General features: G+C 40.1%; 1 protein-coding gene across 1 annotated transcript in view; it reads left to right on the top strand.

The window, feature by feature from the left end:
• The window catches only part of CACNA1D (calcium voltage-gated channel subunit alpha1 D), a gene marked incomplete in the record, with an annotated part of 323,715 nt that overhangs the window by 195,325 nt on the left and 108,003 nt on the right, over window positions 1–20,387 (top strand). Inside the window, 9 exon segments of the mRNA XM_034775831.1 lie at window positions 235–460; window positions 604–811; window positions 2,874–2,994; window positions 4,236–4,350; window positions 5,083–5,152; window positions 5,931–6,000; window positions 7,739–7,883; window positions 9,652–9,781; window positions 14,771–14,830. Of these exon segments, the coding sequence (XP_034631722.1) occupies window positions 235–460; window positions 604–811; window positions 2,874–2,994; window positions 4,236–4,350; window positions 5,083–5,152; window positions 5,931–6,000; window positions 7,739–7,883; window positions 9,652–9,781; window positions 14,771–14,830 (1,145 nt within the window).

Raw genomic sequence — 20,387 nt, 5'->3', positions numbered from 1 at the left:
TAGCTGGGATAATTTACACAATAAATTAGAATGATGTAGCATTTTTAGATCAAAGGGAGGGATTATATATGCCTCATGCAAAAAATGGTGTCAAATGCAAAGCAATGTGTATTTCCCTCCAGAGAGATAAGATAACTGGCATGGAAAATGGATAAAAGTTAGTCAAAATATGAGATCTACAAAATAAATCAGAAGTATCTAAAACATTATAATTTTCTGAATGTTTTGTTCCAGATACTGCAAACAAAGTACTTCTGGCATTATTCACCTGTGAAATGTTAATAAAGATGTACAGCTTGGGCCTACAGGCTTATTTTGTATCCCTCTTTAACCGTTTTGATTGCTTCGTCGTTTGTGGTGGCATTGTTGAAACCATACTGGTGGAGTTGGAAATTATGTCACCCCTGGGAATCTCAGTGTTTCGTTGTGTTCGTCTTCTACGTATTTTTAAAGTGACAAGGTAAGATTATGAAATAATGCATTTTCCTGCTGCTAATTTTAGGGGTACTTGTATGGTGATCAGCAATTCTTTTGTAATATTTCATCACGCACTGTTCTTTTACAGTTTTTTTTTTGTGTTAACACACGCATTTTAATTTATAGGCACTGGACATCCCTGAGCAACTTGGTAGCATCCTTGTTAAACTCAATGAAGTCCATTGCTTCACTGTTGCTTCTGCTTTTCCTCTTCATCATAATCTTCTCATTGCTTGGAATGCAGCTGTTTGGAGGCAAATTTAATTTTGATGAAACTCAAACAAAACGGAGCACCTTCGATAATTTTCCACAAGCTCTTTTAACTGTATTCCAGGTAACTTTCTTTCACCCCCTATGAAACGTTTTACCTTTGAACAACAAAAATGTTTAGGTAATCTTGTCTCCTGAAAAAAATCACAAATACTATTTATTCTGTTTACTTTAAGTAGCATTCTGCTCATTATATTCAGTACTCTGGTAATTTTGCACCATTTGTACCATTTGTTCCATATCTTATTTGATCTATCTATGCAACATAGCTTTCATGTTACTTCATTAAATTAAGTCTTCTTTGTCCATCAAAGACATGACTAGAAATAAAAACTGGAAGTTATTTAATTTGAATTAATATTTTTCCTGTAAGCTTGTTAACTGTCTGTTTTGTGGTAGATGTGTGTATTTCTAATGTTCAGCTACTTCTTAGTAGGATAAATTGAGAAACATTGTAAAAGTGTATATCTGTGTGAATCATATCACTTCATATCATAAAAAACTAAATATGGATTTCTTTAAAGGGACACTATCAGTTTATTGTATATATTTTAAAACATTCATATCTGTGTTACTAGTAACTGATTATTAAAACTAAAAGAATTCTTACAATCTAACGTCCTTTTCACTGTTTATGGTGTTTGTTTACTTTTTGTATTTCTCTTGGCTTGGACAATGAAATTAGGCTAGTCTCTTTCATTTTTGATTCTAGTCATTTTCACATTTAGGGTTATAGGCATTAACACAATAGTGCAGTGTTTGGTTTGGGTGAATATTTGGCTATGTGTCACAATTTCTATTCACTCAAATAGAGGTTCCATAGGATGATGCTTGAAACAAACAAAGAAAAAACTGTTTCCGATGAATTTAAAAATAAAGACATCCTAACGAGAAATATCTCTGTAAGTCTTAAATTTTCTAAAAAAATATTAAAAATAATGGGCCACACTTACCCTGATGGTGTCCCTTTGAAAACTTAAGTCAGTGTTTCCAAACTCAGGGGGTTAAAGTCAGGCTGCTACATCCATATCCAGGCACCTAAATAAATGGCCTGATTTTCAAAGGTGCCAAGCTCCCACAGCTCCCAAGGAAGCTGCTGAATACTGAACAGCTTGGAAAAACCAGAATTCTTATTTAGGTGCCCAAATATGGACTTCGGAGAATGAAATAGTGGCCTTTGTCCGTGTATGACTTTCTTGCACAGTCACTGAATTATCTGGGGAGAGAATCACTGTGATGGGAGTATTTTGGGATAGAACTAACAGCTTCTAAATTGATGAAAAATATATACGGTATCCCTATAATCTGTGTTCTAATAATCAGGCTTCCCACAGTAATGCAAAATAAAGTGCTAAATGTATAGTAGACCAGCTGTAAACTATCCTCCACTTAACTAATCAACAAGTTCCTTTACATTTCATCCTTTGGTACAGCAGCAAAGTTGCAAGGAACAGTAGAAAGTAGGAAAATTATTCATTCTCCAATAGCATTTGAGCTCCAATTCAGTTTGAAACCCCCTCCATTTAAAGCAATATAGTAATGGTCCCAGTCTCCAGTTAGGACTTAGATTGGGACAATTTAATTTGAAGGTGTAACACACTATGATGTATAGTTTTGGAAAGGGTTTGTGGCCAACATTCTTTAAAAATGGGTGCTTAAAATTAGTCTCCTAAGCCATACTTCGGTTCCTCAATGAGAGTCCAGATTTTCAAAGGTGCTGAGCATGGAGGCTTCAGTAGAAGTTGCTGTATATGCAGCACCATTGAAAATCAGGCCACCTAGGTGCCTACATAAGAATTTAGGAGCTTAATTTTAGGCACCCTTTTTTTTTTTTTTTTAGATCTTGGACCATAAGCGTAGACATACAGTTCATTGGCATAAATGCTTCATATAGATAAAAACTGGTAAAACTAAACTAGGAGATCCTTATTTAAATGGAAATATTAAAATATTGTATAACAACAAACAGATTACTACCGGGTTTACTATATAAAGCATCCTATACAGATTGATCAGTTAACAATTTCATGTTCTAGAAAATGGCTGTGTGTGTTGTGGACAGAGGAAACATAATCCTCTTTCAGTCTTTTGACTGTTGAGTCAGTAAAGATGATTTTGCTTGTTAGATTCTAACAGGTGAAGACTGGAATGCTGTGATGTATGATGGGATTATGGCATATGGTGGCCCATCGTCATCAGGAATGGTCGTCTGTATATACTTCATTATCCTCTTCATCTGTGGTAACTGTATCCTTTCATTTCTACAAGTGACACTGGCATTCACTGTAAGCATTTCTGAATAGAGCAGTGAATTTGTGCGTAAAGAGGACTGAACCATTATGACACTAAGGACACATACCTGCCCTTTGTGTAACTGAGTGAATCGCTGTGAACAGGTATGCACATTTTCTGTACTACATTTCTTCTAAACAGGAGCTCCCTCCTGCTCCCGTTCCCTTTCTCTACTTTCCCTAAACAAATCAGACCCCTGCCAGCTCCCTAGGCATCGCCATCTCACCACTCTGACAGGAACCAGCACATTTGCTCCTTCCTCCTCAAGTTGACAGACAACCTCATTTTGTCTGCTTGTCTTCTTTTGGCCAGCACCCCCCATCCTGATCCACAGAAGTGCTCTGAACTCCATGCCAGAATGTCCTATCCCTCCCTGATTCCACCTTGTTATTTCTGACAGTTTCTGAACAAATGACAGTGGATAGAAGTGGGTCACATTAGGGAATACATCTTACATTGCAGGGGGATCCTAGCAGTAGGAATATGAGCTGTTTGGGACTAGTTCCACACAAGTGTTCACTCTCCATGCCCCCCGATCTTCCAAAAGCTCTTCTTTGTCCCCAGTATGGCATCTTTCAGTGACTACCCAAAACTCTAGTAAGCTAGCATACAGTTCTCCTAGACACAAGTTACTACTGAAAAGGTTAGGAGCCAATAGATATGGCAAAAATATTAAACTTCTTTTTACTATATTTTTATGCTGCTTCTATTGATATTCACACTTCATTGATATGGGCTGAAGTACAGAACTTGACATGGAATGTAGTACATCTGGAAAATATTGCAGTGTAAAAATCAACGTTTTGAAGTATCTGAATTAGTATCTAAAAACATTGTGTAGTAGGTGAAACTTGTCTATGCCCATGTAAACTTCAATTTCATTTCCTTTCAAAAATTCACTTTATAAATTACTAGTCTTTTGTTCAGCAGTCTGCTGTATATTCGTGTTGTGATAGAATCAATGGGCCTAAAGCATCACTAGCGTAACTCTGTTGGTTTAAATGCAGTTACAGCAGGCATTAATTTGGCCTGGTAAGTAAAGGTATTATAAGCAGTACATCCAGCTCTGTAAAGTTATATACTTAGTTTAGGAGCATGGGTTTCATGTCTCTCACCCTGTCATTTTTTCATACTGATAAGGAATAAACCAAACAGAGTGTGGTAATGCATAATGTCCTTAAGATTATTTGAATCAGATATCTTGCTAAATGTCTTTTTGGCCATTGCTGTGGATAACTTGGCAGATGCGGAAAGCCTGAATACAGCTCAGAAAGAAGAAGCAGAAGAAAAGCAGAGGAAAAAGAATGCCAGGTAAAATAGCACTGGGGTGCTAGATGGGAGTTCAGTATTCACCCACTTACAAGTGTGTCGATTTCTTTATTTGAATATCTTGACAGGGTTCATAGATTATTAATTTAAGAGAAAAGGAAAGAAGATACCATACTTGTTAACAAAGACCAAATGAATGTGATTTTAATTTAAACTTGCCCAAAGATTTGGGATGATGGAATGAATGGTGATAACCATCTGAGGTTTAAACATTGGAATGTAGGATTCATTGTGCAATTAGAACATAATTGTATCCCTATATGTATATGTGCAACTTCCGTTCAGACCAATTCTGAAAACTTTACATAGACAACAAGCAAATCTTCCATTGAAGTCACTGTAGTCCCATGGAAACCATAAGAGTTGTGTGCATGAATCCAAGAGCACAGTTTATCCCTTAGTAGTCCTATAAAGACCTTGCATCGCATTTTTAAGGGATTGGTTTCTTGAGTTATATTTAAAAGGATAATCTGTTGAATGAATCTAGTGCACTGGGATGAAACACTCTTTATTACCTTTGTATGTGACATGTCTTCTCTGTAAATGTCCCTTCAAATCAAGTACCTATATTTCCGTTGGCATGACCTCTTCATTTTTAATAGAGTGGATAGAATAGTTAATCATTCTTTCATCAGTCTTTGTTCTTTACTTAATGGGGTTTGTTCTTTGTTTTTGTTTTTCTTTCTTTTTCTTTTCTTTTTTTTTTTTATTTAGAAAAGAGAGTCTGGAAAATAAAAAAGGTGACAAATCAGAAGGTGACCAAAAGAAGGCCAAGGATAATAAGGTGTTTATTTCTATAAAAATATTTTATCCTCTTAAAAAGTGGCTCTCTTGTTTATGCTAATAAGTTCTTTTCAACACAGATGTGCACTATGTGATTTATTTTTTAGGGCCACATTTTCTCCTAAGTGTTTTTCTCCCACATAAGGGACAGGAAACTGTCAGTGCACACAGGGTTTTCATTCTCACAGAACTGGCAAAGGGTTGGGACCACAGAACCTGCTGTTCACATGAGATCCATGCAGTTTCAAACCCCAACCGTTCCTATGGATGCATAGCTCCTGGCAGAATGACTGTATCTGCTCCTGATCCCCTACAACTTCGCTGGGGAGAGGAGTTTTAGAGCATAGAGTAAGTTAACATTGTCAGTTTTAGCATAACCCATAGCTTTAGGCTCTTGGTAGATTTCTGCTGGAAAAGTCCTTTAGACTATATTATAGAATTTTCAAACCACTCCATTTTCAAACCACTCCACTCCAAACCACTTCATAGAACCCTACTGGTTTTATCCCTATGACATTCTGCAGGTCTTTTTGCCTAAGTGTAGAATCACAAAAATGTACATGGGGGTTCAAAAATAGACTTTTAAAAAAGATTAAAGCTTTCCCCTCTTGCCCACTTCCAAAGTGATCAACCATCATGGCTCTGTTGATACATTGAGAGAGTAGGCATGTACTTGGCTTCTCTGGTATTGAATAATTTGTTTTTTGGATCATCTAAATGCATCGATTAAATGCTGAAGTTTAATTTTCTTCTGAAGTGTCTCTTTGCCATCGCCATAGGTTACAATTGCTGAATATCGAGAAGGAGAAGATGAGGACAAAGACCCCTATCCACCGTGTGATGTACCAGGTATGCCAGCAAGACTATAAACATGTTTAAGTCAGTACATTGAAATATAAATGTAGGGTCACATTTACCATTACCTTGTCTTGATTCAGTTCCTTTAAAGTCAGTGGAATTAGACCCTCTGATGCCAGCAGGTATATTGGCCTATAGAATGCAGTGCTATTGCTTTTTCTGCAGCCCATTTAGTTAGTACACATAAAGTAAGATCATTAAAATTGTCAGTCTGATGGATAATCTAATAATACTTCTCTGTATTTGGGGCAGAATCTGGAACTTCATTGAAATGGTAGATGGCAAGGAATGTTCCAGAGAGAATGCTATTCAGGCCCTGTCATCTTATGCGCTTCTGATGGCTTCCTGCTAACACACATTTCAGTCAAAAATCAGGTTGCTTCTGTCTCACCAGCTGTAGAGCTGTTACATACGTCCTACTACCTCCCACCCACTCTGTGAACACTTGATCTAGACACATTGGCAAGTGAGGACAGACGCAGGGATGTTAAGTGACAGGCTGCAATTTTATTAAACTTAACACAGGGGAGGGGCACTACCCACCTTGTTACCCATACTCTCACCTACCAGGCATTTTAAGTGGTTCCAGTGCAGGGGTTGGAGGACTCCTATCACATAACCCACAGGTTGGGATAGATTCTCCTCAGCCTAGCCCTAGGACTCAGCCTGCTCTTCTGAATTATTTCACACACCCCAGGAAGGGGACAGATGGTATTAAAACAGGGGGAACCTTGACCTATGAAGGCAACAAGGTGTCCTCCTATCCCATGAGTGCAAGGCCCATCAGCAAAATCCTGGGTCTTATACTTCTGGGAACCGTCCTTTTCAGCCTTTTCACCAAGGCTAATGGTCCACTGGTTGCAACTAACTAACATCACTACTAAGTACTACCACTAATGACTGAATTCGATTCCTATTGAATCTAACTGTGCTTCGAGGATGCTGTGAGGAAGGTGAAAAGACTACTAGGCCTCTGCCAGTTTGGCCCTAATGGGAAAAAAATATTCCTTCCTGACCCCCAAAACAGGCACTTGGTCAGACCTGCAGCATCTGCAAACACAGTCCCAAAACTACATCTACAGGAAGTGGGGATTGGGCTGCTGAAATAGAGCTCTACATGCCCCAGGGTAGGGTTTAAATTAATGAAAGGAGAGAATGACAGACCAATCAGCTCCTTATCTCCCCCTGCTGACCAATGAGTGGATAGAGGCTCTGGAGGGGGGAGGGGTCACTTCCAGCATGTGCTGTCCTTTCCCTTTCTAATGGGGCTGTCCCAATTACTGCCCATCTGGTTTTGCACCCACTGTGGCAGGTGAGTGGCATTAACATCCACCATTGTGCAGAGTCCATTTACTTGGACTTTATATACAGGAAAGTGAGAGGTTATGGGATGGGTGGAAGAAAAGCCACCAATCATTGCAAAAATTAACCTAAAGCCACTACCCGCTCTCCGTCTGAGATGTGGTAAGGACTTTGACTCACTGCACTGACTTTCAATAGAAATTAGGCACTAAATGACTATGAAAAGCTCCCTAAAGAGTCCCTTTGGTGTGTAAATTGATCAGTGAAAGATATGTCCCTGACACCTATGGGAATGTTCATGTATTAATTAACAGATTTTTAACACCATCTGTTGAATATATATTTTAATACAAGCAATAATTGTATATTGTTATGAACAAAAATTTAATCTTTTTTATTTTATAGTAAAAAAGTGTTTAATTTAAAGTAGGTGAAGATGAGGAAGACGAGGAAGATGAACCAGAGGTACCAGTTGGCCCACGTCCCAGAAGAATATCTGAACTAAATATGAAGGAGAAGATAACACCGATTCCTGAAGGGAGTGCCTTCTTCATTTTCAGCAGTACCAACCCGTAAATATCACCCTTATAAATACCACTTCTGTGCCCTGGGGTTTCATCACTGAAGAGCTAATTCTGCCCTCATTGAAGTCCAAAGCAGAACTCCCATTGACTTCAATGGGAGCAAGTTTGGACCTTATATAATTCATTAAATAAATGAATTTGGTTCCTTATACCCCATTGGTATGGTGGTATTTTCCAAAATTCAGCATTGAAGAAAACAATGAAAGCAAAGATAAATAAAAATAAATAAATAAAAACAATAAAACCTGGATGCTTTAGGGAATTGGGATTGGGATATAGAGCCTTTCATCTCTAGGTATGATTCCAGACTTGGGCAGTAGTGAAGAAAGCTGTTTTGTTTGCTGATGGAAACTGTGACCATCTAGTGGCTGTTCGATTGTGCATGTGAAGTGAGTAGAGTCCATGTCATAAAACCATCAATGCAATTAGCAATCTCACTGGCAGTCTCAGCATACAGGTTAAAGAATGACTTGGCTTGGGAACAGAGTTACAGTCTCACCATTAGAGGTCCTTCCAGGTCAGATTTGTGGAGCGGTGTATGTATGTGGCAGTTTATTCGACTGCTGTCCTTCTTGTATCGATTCACTTAATAAATGACTTCAGTCTCCAGACCTGTCAAGCAGCACTTTTCACAAAAAGACAAAAATCACTAAAAAAGAAAGTTATTGAAACTAAATAGTTTAAAACATTCAACTTTAATTTAATAATAAATAGAGCTCTTCAGACATTAAGACCAGATTTCCAACGATGCTGAACACCCACAGATCCTGTTGACGTCAATAGCCCAAAGTCATTATCTTACTGTCCTCACACACACCAAAAATCCTCTTGACTCCAGGGGACTTTTGCCTGCAAAGGGACTGTAGGATTGGTTTGTGGCTTTTTCTTCTCTAAGTAAAGTAGGTAGCTTCTGTTATCATGGAAGGTAATTAGCGGTACCAGAACATACAGAAATCCTCTATTTACTGACAGTAGAATAGATTCCTTAAAAACCCACTAACTTCTCACGGGAAGCTTTCAAAACTATTTCATTCTGCTGATTCTGCTTTCCCACTGATGTAAATGTGGAGTAACTCTGTTGAAGTGTTCAGTTGGAATGAGACCCGAATTGGGTCCTATGACACTAATCCTATGTAAAGCTGAAATCAGCATTACGTGGTGGCTTCCTAGTAGCAAGCACAATCTTGAAACAGCTGGTAGCCTCATTAGGAAATTCTGGTGTGAATAGAGCCCTGAAGTATCTAAATGAGACACTGGGCTCAGTCCAACTCCCACAAAGTCAATTTAGGAATACTTTAATTGGCTTTAATGAGAGTTGGCTCAGACTCATTGAGCCTGGAATTAAGCTTTTCCCATTGAGCCTGAAATTAAGGCTTTACTCCTGCATAGGAATATCTGCTAGCATGGACCCCTTTGCATGTGCACAGTGGGGCCCAATACTGGGGTTTTAAAAGAAACCTAGAGGAGTTAGGCATCAAAATCCAATTGAAAATCAGTGGGAATTGGGACCCTAACTCCCTTAGACTCCTTTGACTCCTAGCCTCAAAGTCTATGGGCCAGATTCTGAAATCCTTTACCAACGTTTAAATCAGAGCAGTTGCTCTGGATTTATCTTGGTATATGTGAAAGCCAAATCCAGCCCTGCTCTTAGAATTGTTACCATAATCTTGGCAGAGAAGTTTAGAATACTTGCTCTTTGTGAGCCCTGTCTGCTATACATTATTTACACATGCGTATTTTTCTGTCTCTTTTTCAGAATTCGAGTGGGATGCCACAGGCTGATCAACCACCACATCTTTACAAACCTCATCCTTGTCTTCATCATGCTCAGCAGTGTTTCCCTAGCGGCGGAAGACCCAATTCGCAGTCACTCTTTTCGAAATAACGTAAGCAAAAATACGTAGCTGAGTCTACATAACACATTTTTAACTTATTATGCCTTCCTCCTGACTAATAAGTAATCATTATGCTTGGAATATGCTTATTTTTATAGTGTAGACCTACGTGATAGCACATTTTAACTAGTCTACATATATTTGATTTTTTTTTGCTCACTACACATTGTAAAATGTTAAGTATTTTACAGTTTTACAAAGAATACAATACTATTTATACTACGTGTACTAACTAGCATGGATCCCTTTAAAAAGTAATGCATGGAACAGAGAGAGCATATTTTAATTCTAAATGAATTTTACTTTTTATCTGTGTTGGCGTTATGGGTCTGATCTGAGTATTGGTGGCAGGATCAGGCCACATGTAAATAAAAAAATCAAATGAACAATTTAATTTTAAAAATTTATGACCTGAAAAGCAGAACGTTTTAATTCATTTGAAAAAAGTACTATTATTTGAATCTGATTTTGAATATATTTTCAGCTTATAAATGTACATTATACACCCTGACAACGAAAGAAAAAGGTACTAGGTAGAAATGTATCTGTTTTTGGAGAGCCACGTGTTACGTACATTGGTATGCAATTCATCTATGAATAGAAATCTCTTTTCTCCTGTTCTCCCACTTGCTTCTTTCATATATGCAAGAGTTATCTTATGATGAATCCACAGACATATGGACAGCCCTATCACTTCTGTGTATGAAGATATTCATACATTAACAAAGTAATACTGTTAAGCAGTTGCAGTCTGATTTTTAATGGTCAGCTTGAGAAATTCTTTCTTTCTTTCTTTCTTTCTTTCTTTCTTTCTTTCTTTCTTTCAAATTCAGAAATATAAAACCTCTGCTGTCTTCATCTTAAATGTCTGAAATGACCACTACAACGTGGTTAGGTTAGATGTGATTTATACATATATTTTTCTACTTAAATAATTTTAAAACAGTAACCACAGAGTAAAAAAAAAATCACTATAATTCTAGGCACCCTTAAGGCTCCCATGTATAAATGGTTGGGTGAGCTACAATCCAACAAAAGTGTAGCTCATTTGTTAAGTAAATAACCATGTTACCTAAAAATGTCTCCCTATAGCTGAAACAAGCACTCTAGCCATCTTGAGTACTCTGTACTCTTGAGTTCAACCGAAGCTTTGCCTGGCACTTCTATACCATGCTGATGGGTGACCTTCTTCAAACTGAGTTAGATACAAGGAATGCATACTCAGGCCCAATATCATATCTCTTAACATTTCACCACTGCTGCATAACCAGTATTAGTGGTGACATAAAGAAGAAGCCCCTCAGCTTCCTATCAACTTTATACACTTTATATAAGTATGAAATTGTTGTTACAAAGAAGAAATGTAAAGAAGCAACCCTATAGGGAATACCGTATAGGGAATTTTGGGTTGCTATGACTGAGCTTATATCACCAGGCCCCCTCTTTCTCTTGCATGTAGTTTGATGTATGGAGGCTGCTCTGTGGTTGCAATAGCCTCCTCAGACCCTGCAGAAGGAAGATGGGGCAGGATCAGAGTGGGATTGAATAGAGGCTCTGACCTCTTCCAGGCCTCCGCAGGTGCATCTACACTGCAAATAAAGACTTGCAGCAGTGAGTCTCAGAGCCCAGGTCAACTGACTGGGGCTTATGACATCTATGCTACAGGGCTAAAAATAGCAGTGTAGATATTCAGGCTCGGGTGAGAGCCTAGCTCTGAAACCCAGAGGGGGGTGGAGTTGCTGTGTGGCCCACAGAACTTGGTGCTTGACATTAGAAAGAAAAAAATTAAAAAAAAAACTTAACTTTGTTTAGAGATAAAATGAAGTCAGAGCACACACACTTGTATTCCCTCATAAAATATTCAGTGGAGATATGTGCTTTTCCTATCTATACAATCTGGTTAAGTCTATTTGTATAAATAAGTCACACTGACAGATAAGGAAGAGACAGCAAGTAGCAAATCCTTGAGTGCCACCCACAGTATGAGACTTACTCTGGAAACAATTTGAAGGGCTGAATACTGTCTTTTGCAGCTAGAAGAGTGCTGAGCAGATGTAGCTTCTGAATAGACAGGCTGTAAAGGATTACCCCTGTGCAGGGGACACACAGGCAGAACGCCTGAGGGAAGTGGAGGCGGAGACAGGTGTGCTCCTTGCCCTTGTTGCAGATACGTGCAGTGTGTTGCGCCCATACTCCTGCCTCTGGATTCTACATTGACCTAATGCATGCGACCATGTTTCCCACCAGTGGCTGGCCCCAGTGAGTAAAAGAACCTTCTAATTAGCGACAGCAACTGGTGCTGTTCTGTTAGCTCAGGTGGTAGGGACTTGTGGTTTGAAAGCTGAAGGTCCAGAAAGTGCTGAGAAGTTTGATCCTTGCTGCTGGAGGTGATAAGAATCTACAAATAGGGTCCAGCTCATTCTAAATGGCTCTCAAGCTGGGTCTTGAATTCCAGCAGGCCTCAGATCTGTTCAGCGCAAGCCTTGCTAATGGGGCTTCATGCACAGGATCACATCTCCTTTTAGAGGCTGACCCATGTGACTATGGAAGCCTTCTGCTCAAAGTTGAAGGAGTTACTTGGAAAAGAGGAGACTAAGGGGGGATATGATAGAGGTATATAAAATTATGAGTGGTGTGGAGTAAGTGAATAAGGAAAAGTTATTTACTTGTTCCCATAATATAAGAACTAGGGGCCACCAAATGAAATTAATGGGCAGCAGGTTTAAAACAAATAAAAGGAAGTTCTTCTTCACACAGCGCACAGTCAACCTGTGGAACTCCTTGCCTGAGGAGGTTGTGAAGGCTAGGACTATAACAGAGTTTAAAAGAGAACTAGATTAATTCATGGAGGTTAAGTCCATTAATGGCTATTAGCCAGGATGGGTAAGGAATGGTGTCCCTAACCTCTGTTTGTCAGAGGGTGGAGATGGATGGCAGGAGAGAGATCACTTGATCATTACCGGTTAGGTTCACTCCCTCTGGGGCACCTGGCATTGGCCACTGTTGGCAGACAGGATACTGGGCTGGATGGACCTTTGGTCTGTCCCAGTATGGCCATTCTTATGTTCTTAACTCAATTAGTAGTGTCCTGTGCTTTTGGTGTGAATGTCCTGGGTTTGATCCCCAGTGACAACCATGCTGTCTGTACCTATGCTATCATAGCCCATTATCTTAGTAAGAATGCAGCTTGTGTAATGTAAGAATGTAATGTAAGTAAGAATGTAAGCTTGTCTTGGCTGTATCTCTGATCCAGTAGGCCATACTTTCTCTGTGTGCTAGCTGACAAGCAAAAAATGTGCTACCCCCAGTGTTTTGCCTAGCTCCAGCACAGATATACTGAGGGGGGAAAGTGGTTCTTGGTGACCTCTTCCTTCCATTGCTAAAATTCAGAAGGCTGCATGTTGTCATGCTGCAGTATAATGGTTTGCAATACTTCCTTCGATATTTTAGAATAGGTCTCTTGCCAGACTTTGTTGAAGGGCTTTACTATTTATATTTTTTCAGCTATTGCAGGAACCAGAAGCATCTGAGCTTTGGCTGAAAATGAAAAGTAGATTTCCCTGTGTCTAATCTAACATGGGCACCCTTTTCCCTATTGTCCATTATTGAATTTTCCCTGCCATTTCATTAGCTGCTGATCACTGGTACCATCTTTCTGACCAGAAGAACAAATGGGTGGTTGGGTAATTCCCTTGAAAGGAAAACTAATGTTGGATTGCATGTTAGTTGCCCTGGGTAGGTGCTAAAGATAAGTGCACTGTTTTCCTTATAGGGATGAAATCCTCACTGTCTTGAAGTCTATGGCAAAGCTCCCGTTGACTTCAGTGGAGTGAGGATTTCAACCAAGGTCATTCTGAAAGCTCTGCACATCACCTTTGACTCTACTGTTATTTTTATGTAATTTTCCATAAATTACTCACAGTTATATACTCCAAAATACAAGAGAAAAAGTAAATGCATTAGTAGATTTTAGGTAATTTACTTATTCATTAATTTTGCTATGTGATCCTGTAGCCAGCACATACCGCCTACCACAGCAACAAAATACACATAGCAATATTTAGACTGATTTAGTAAATCTGACAAAGTATATGACAGTCTAATTTTTCGATGCAATACTGTGATGGAAAAAATACATTATTAATAAGCTTTTGTTTGAGTGAGAGCCTGTAAAGTATACTAGAATCAGAAGAAAGAACATCTGAAAGCTGATAGGTAGGGCCCTACCAAATTCACAGTCCATTTTGGTCAATTTCACAGTCATAGGATTTTAAAAATCATAAATTTCATAATTTCATATATTTAAATCTGAAATTCCAAGGTGTTGTAACTATAGGGGTCTTGACCCAAAAGGATGTTGTGGGGGAGGGTCGCAAGGTTATTGTAGGGGAGTCTCAATATTGTCACTCTTACTTCTGCGCTGCTGGTGGCAGGGTGCTGCCTTCAGAGCTGGGCACTTGGCCAGCAGCCATCGCTCTCTGGCCACCTAGCTCTGAAGGCAGCACAGAAGTAAAGGTGGCAATACCATGACCCCCTACAGTAACCTTGCAACCCCCTATAGCCCCCTTTTGGGTCAGGACCTCCTGTTTGAGAAACGCTGGTTTCCCATGTGAAATCTGTATACTATATACACAAAAGACCAGATTTCATGGGGGAGATCAGATTTCATGGTCCGTGATGCATTTTTCATGGCTGTGAATTTGGTAGGGCCCTAGGAGAAAGGTCTGAATTGAAAGAAAATATTGCATATTTGGTCCTATCATTTTATGATAGAAGAAATCTCACTTTGAACTTAGTAGCTTCTAATGAACTTTAAATTAAACAAAAAATAGTTACACAGCAACTAAACTTTAAATTACTTTGCCTACATTTCCCAACTAAATTCTTAGATTAAAGTAGGTATTTTTGTGCATGTGATCTAAATTGTAAATATTTATTTATAGATGGATTTCTTACTGTGGCACATATTATACCTTGCAGATACTTGGTTACTTTGACTATGCTTTCACAGCCATCTTTACTGTTGAAATCCTGTTAAAGGTAATGAATTGTTAATTGATCCTTGTTAGCTCAACAGCAGCTTTAGCAATAATGTTTGTAACTTTTTGTTTACCTTCCAGATCCTAGGGTATGCAGATTATGTCTTCACTAGTATGTTTACATTTGAGATCATTTTGAAGGTAACAGGTTTATAAAGAAGTTTGTTTAAAAGGATTTTCCTTGTGTGTCACCTGCCAAGAAAAGGCACTTGAAGTGTTCTCCACCTTTTCCCTAAACGATCAAAGCTAAACTCTTTCAAACCAAAGGATTTTTTAATTTGGCAATATCTCATCGTTTTGATTGGTTATCTTTGACCTTTGGGTGCATGTAGAAGCTACTTTTTATCATCACATCAATTTAATAATTCATTTTTTACCCTTTTTTACACTTACAGTTTGTCAGAAAAGGGAAAAATAATTCGCTGCGCATGAGCTTTCCTCCTCCTTGTTCTGGCATTTCCAAAAAGATCATAAATCTTTTAAAAAGGGAGCATGGATTTTCTCATTTCTCTTGCTGAACTATATTCATAGAGCTAAAATAGTAGACAACTATTTTCTTGCAACAGGACTTGCAAGATATCTTGCGTTTATTTATAGTCTAAGATACTTTGCATTTTATCTTATCTTGGGCATACATTCAAATACTCAGAAAGGCATAAATATGCTTGCTTAAATGTATTACCTATGCATGAGTTCCGAATTGGTATTTGAATGTACAGTTTGTGTGCTGATTACTAAGACTATACACCAGGGCTACTCAACTTTTAGATCTATGAAGATTACTCCATCCAGCAAAGCAGCAATAAAACGAGGGTTTATGTTTACCTGGTGCTGGCTAGGTGACAAATGGAGAATGAATCATGAAGAATAATTAGAAATGTATAAAACACTTCTTTAGAGCTATATATATTTTATAGCCATCACAAGAAGCTTGAAAGCTTCATGCAATGAACAACAGCCATAGGTCACTTGTTGACTAGCCCTGACATATACCAGTGAATTTCTGGTACAGTAAGAATCCGTACATAAACTTTGCATTTCCAGCTGAGGATTAAGCATAACAAAAACTCTTCTACCAGCTTTGTTCATATTGGTTTGTTCTTTTCACAGTGCATTTTGATTAATACCAGATAATGCAATATTTGGGCTGTTTACAAGAGAAGCTGTATTTTATATAGTAAACTATTTTTGTGTTTGTAAATGTTCACCTACTCCTGCTTATGAAATTCCATGATTTCTTATATTAGTAATGAGGAGCCTGCTAATAAAATAGTAAATTAGTTAATAGTTGTAAGGAGCTCTGAAGATGTAGAATGCTAGAATAAGTACTAAGTATTTTTATTATTTGTTATTTCATAATTCCATAAAGTTTAAGGCTAGAAGGGACCATTAGATCATCTAGTCTGACCTCGTGTGTAACACAGGACATTAAATTTCACCCAGATACCCCTATATTGAGTCCGATAACTTGGGTTAGCATTTCAGTCCCTAGGGGATGAAACTGCTGTGAGCCCCAGACAGAGAACGGGAGAACCAAGGGGTCACCAATGTACTGCAATGGCAGGGAACTGATCAGGTGAGACATGCCCAGATGATCCCAGCAGATGATCCCAGCTCCATGCTGCCCAGGAAGGTGAAAACCTCCTACAGTTCTTGCCACTGTTAAATCAAAGCAATGCTGAGAAATGAGCAGAGAGAATTATACATTTGACAAAACAGTAAAGTTGGATCAAGCTACTTGCAAAACCTCTGAACTCGAGGAACCCACTTACCTCATTAAAAGTGATACCATCCTTTCCAAGGCAGATAGGAGTTAGTAGAATGTCTGTATCCTTTGAGCAGCAGGCTGTATCAGTCCCTGTTCCCACACCTTCAGTTCTGGTTGCATTTCTCCAAGAAGAGAGAGGAATTAGCATGGTGAAAGGGGATATAACTAGGTGTAAAGGAATACATTTAAAAAGGAAAATTCATACTAATGATCATAAATATCTTCTTGACATTGAGATCTATTAGACTGTGGAAGAATCACTCAAGAAAAATGGTGGAAGCCCCATTGCTGGGGACTCTGAAAGGAGACTCAACAAAATCCTAAAATAGATGCTGTAGATGACATTTGTACTTGTCCTTCAGTCCATCACCCACACACCTAGTAGGTTTCTATTCTCCCCCTCCCCCTCCTCCATCATCTCCTTTTTCATTTTCGGTCATACCAACAGTGACTCCACTAAATTTCAGGAGCCTCTGAAGAATCTGTTCCTGGCACTAGTGAAACTGGTCACTCCTAAATCCAAGAAACTGAAGTAGATTAGTGAGGGTCTTTTTGACTGCGGAGCTCTGTTTAGGGCATTCGTTAGTCAATGGAGTTATCTGAAGGATGACTTTGGCCCATATCTGGGCTGAATACACCCAGGAAGTGTCTACTGGCTCTACAGGATTTTTTGTGGACTGCTGGGAGCTAAATGGAGGCCTGTCCTCTATATTCTCTGACAGCAATTTATATCCCCTGACTGGGAAATCTCCTTTTGTGTTCCTGGTCACCTTTAAACTACTGTTCAATTCTATTAAGTTCTGCACTTGATCCTGCAGAGGTGCAGCGGTCACAAGAAGCTAACACATATTAAGTAACTGCCAAGTATGTAGCTTACCTCTCCCCTATGTGACAGGCTAAAATAAAAATAATTCAGTTGTTCAGCAACTATGTGGATCTATGTGCAGCTTAGGCAGCACTGTTAAAGTGTCAGGAAGGGTTCTCTCACTCATGTGCCCTCCATGACTCAGACGCACCCACAAAGGATTTGCTCAGTCAAAAATGCGGAGACTCCTGATTCTGTATTCTCCAGCGGGTTGTGTCTTGCAGTGTAATCCAAGTGTAGTTGTAGAGGAAAATGAACGGAACCTTAAAAGATGGTAATACATAATCAGAATGTGGCATGTACATTTGCAATGCCTTGCTGTACTAACATGTCGCAAACTTTGGCTATGCTTGCTTATGATTAGAGCTCTCCATACTGTCCGTGCTGGGTTTTGCATTGTACTTTCTGCAATGCCAAGTCCTGTTGCTAAACACACACAACAAGAGTTAATTCAGGGTTAAACATGTAGTAAACATTATGGTACAATAATGCACATCTCATTTAAATTCCAGACCAAAAAAAAAGGTAAAACTGGAGTTAATGTAACTTAAGGGTAAACTATATTACAAGAATGTTACAATTATCCCCAAAACAAGCATTAAAACAAAAAATTCAGAGTTAAGGTTAAAACATAAAGAAATCCATAGTAAGATACAGAAATATGCAGCTAAAGCACACATGCAACCTTAACTCTGCCCTGTAGTGACACCACTGGAGGAGGGGCAGAATTAAAAACTCTTCAAAATGTAAGTATAATCTAATGTGGGATCATCAATGTTTAAAAAGCCTCTATCATTATCATGTAGTATCACTAGAAGTAAATTTTCAGAAAATTAATTCTGATCTCAAAGAGTAAGTGCAGTAAGTTGCGGGAGGATATGTAATATTATTTTCATACATAACAAATTTCAGAGTAGCAGCTGTGTTAGTCTGTATGCGCGAAAAGAACAGGAGTATTTGTGGCACCTTAGAGACTAACAAATTTATTTGAGCATAAGCTTTCGTGAGCTACAGCCCACTTCTTCGGATGCATAGACATTGAGTCTCTGCTTTAAATGAGAATACCAATTCAACCTTAATTATCGGGGAACTGGGGCTAGTTTAGCTCCTGTGGCAAGTCAAAGTAGTTTCTGGGCTAATCTAACTTTCATCAGCTGAAACAACACTTATGGTCCATTTCACTGGCGCGACAACCACTCCAACATGTTCCCATGTGGGGGTCAAGACTGAATACAGAAGCAACTATACAAACTTATGCCAACCAAGAATTCCACTACACAGCGGGAATCCCAGCTGTTTCTTTAAACCAGCTTTCCCTCCTGTTTGCTCTGCTGGAGCAGTGCAGAGGGGACAGAGGGAGACTTCTGCCCCTGCCCCAGTTCTGCCAGTGGCATACCTATATAGGCCAGTCAGCACTCCTGTGGAATTTTGTGCCAAAGAAAGAGACAGCAACCCTAGCTGGGCACAGAGCAGTAGATGCTCGCCCTGTTGAGTACATTCTGGGCAACTACTGAGCTTCCATTGAGTGAGAGCTGCAACAATGTTCAACTCTTCTCATCCACTTCCTAGCCTTACCCTTGACCTTCACCCTTTTAAAGAACAAGCTGGGTTTTTCGCATAATGGTTTTTGTCAAAGACTTTAAAAGGGACTTATAATTCATTATTAAAGCAGAGGGCAGCCATATAAAAATGGGAGAGACTTAGATCTGTCTTTTGATACAACTGTATTTTTCAATGTGGGAGTGCCCCATGTTACACTAACTATGAAGGTGCTCACACCTTATGGTGATGGGGATGGAATGAATAGACAGACAGACATATGGATAGGTAGAGGATGTGCTCTATATGATCATGTGAGAATACAGTTGTGAATATTATGTAGACTTTATTGTCTCCATACATCTCACTTCAATAAGCCTTGGGCTTGTATTAAGTCTAGGTTTTTGTTCTTCTACCTTTGGGGATATTTAGCAGGTGAGCAACATTTGGATCACAAAGAGGGAAAGATTAACAGGAAGATGAGAACAGAAGGACATATAAAAGAAAGAACAGTCTCTGGATCCAGCAGCCCTTTTCAGGCATGTAATGACCACTGAAGCTAACAAGAGCTCTTGTATGAAAGGGCTGCAAGAGTCAAGCCTATAAACAGTGATCTATGTTGTAGGTGTTCACTGATGGAGCTCATCACCACAGCGTTCTGTTTAGTCTCCAACACAGAACAAAAAGGAAATATCGGACAATAACAAAATTAATAGTCTTGTTCTTAGATGAGACCGTGGGGCGTCTGGCCCCTCTGGTAACTGAAGGGTCTGGACCTTCCCAGCCTAGGAATTGGGTCTGTGTGGCCTTCCTGCAGCCTTCTGCTGCAACCACAGGATAGGGTTACCATATTTTGTGCCTCCAAAAGGAGGACACTCCATGTGGCCCCGGCCCCGCCCCCGGCCCCGCCCACACCCCTGCTCCAACTCCGCCCCTTCCTCAAAGTCTCCGCCCCCTCCCCTGCTTCCCGCGAACATTTGATTCGCGGGAAGCCTGAAGCAGGTAAGGGGGGTGGGGGTGGAGGAGGCGCGGCCCAGTCTGGCCCCCCCCCCGGCATCTCCAGCCTGGGTCGGCTCGGGCCCTGGGGTGCCGGCCCGGCCCCCGGCCGAGCACCCCCGGCCCGCCCAGCATTGCCGGTCCCCGGCCCGGCCCCCGGCCGAGCACCCCCCGCCTGCCCAGCACCGCCGGTCCCCGGCCTGGCCCCCGGCACTGCACCGCCAGTCCCCGGCCCGTCCCCGCACCGCCGGCCCGTCCCCCGAGCCTCCGGCCCGGCACCGCACCGCTGGCCCGTCCCCGGAGCCCCCGAGCCCCCGGCCCGGCACCGCACCGCCGGCCCGGCCCCCGAGCCCCCGGCCCGGCACCGCACCGCCGGCCCGGCCCCCGAGC

This window comes from Trachemys scripta, chromosome 7 (assembly GCF_013100865.1).
Source record: "Trachemys scripta elegans isolate TJP31775 chromosome 7, CAS_Tse_1.0, whole genome shotgun sequence".
In the NCBI taxonomy this organism is placed as follows: Eukaryota; Metazoa; Chordata; order Testudines; family Emydidae; genus Trachemys; species Trachemys scripta.
Note: the sequence above shows the minus strand (reverse complement) of the source record. Positions and strands in the feature narration are given on the sequence as shown.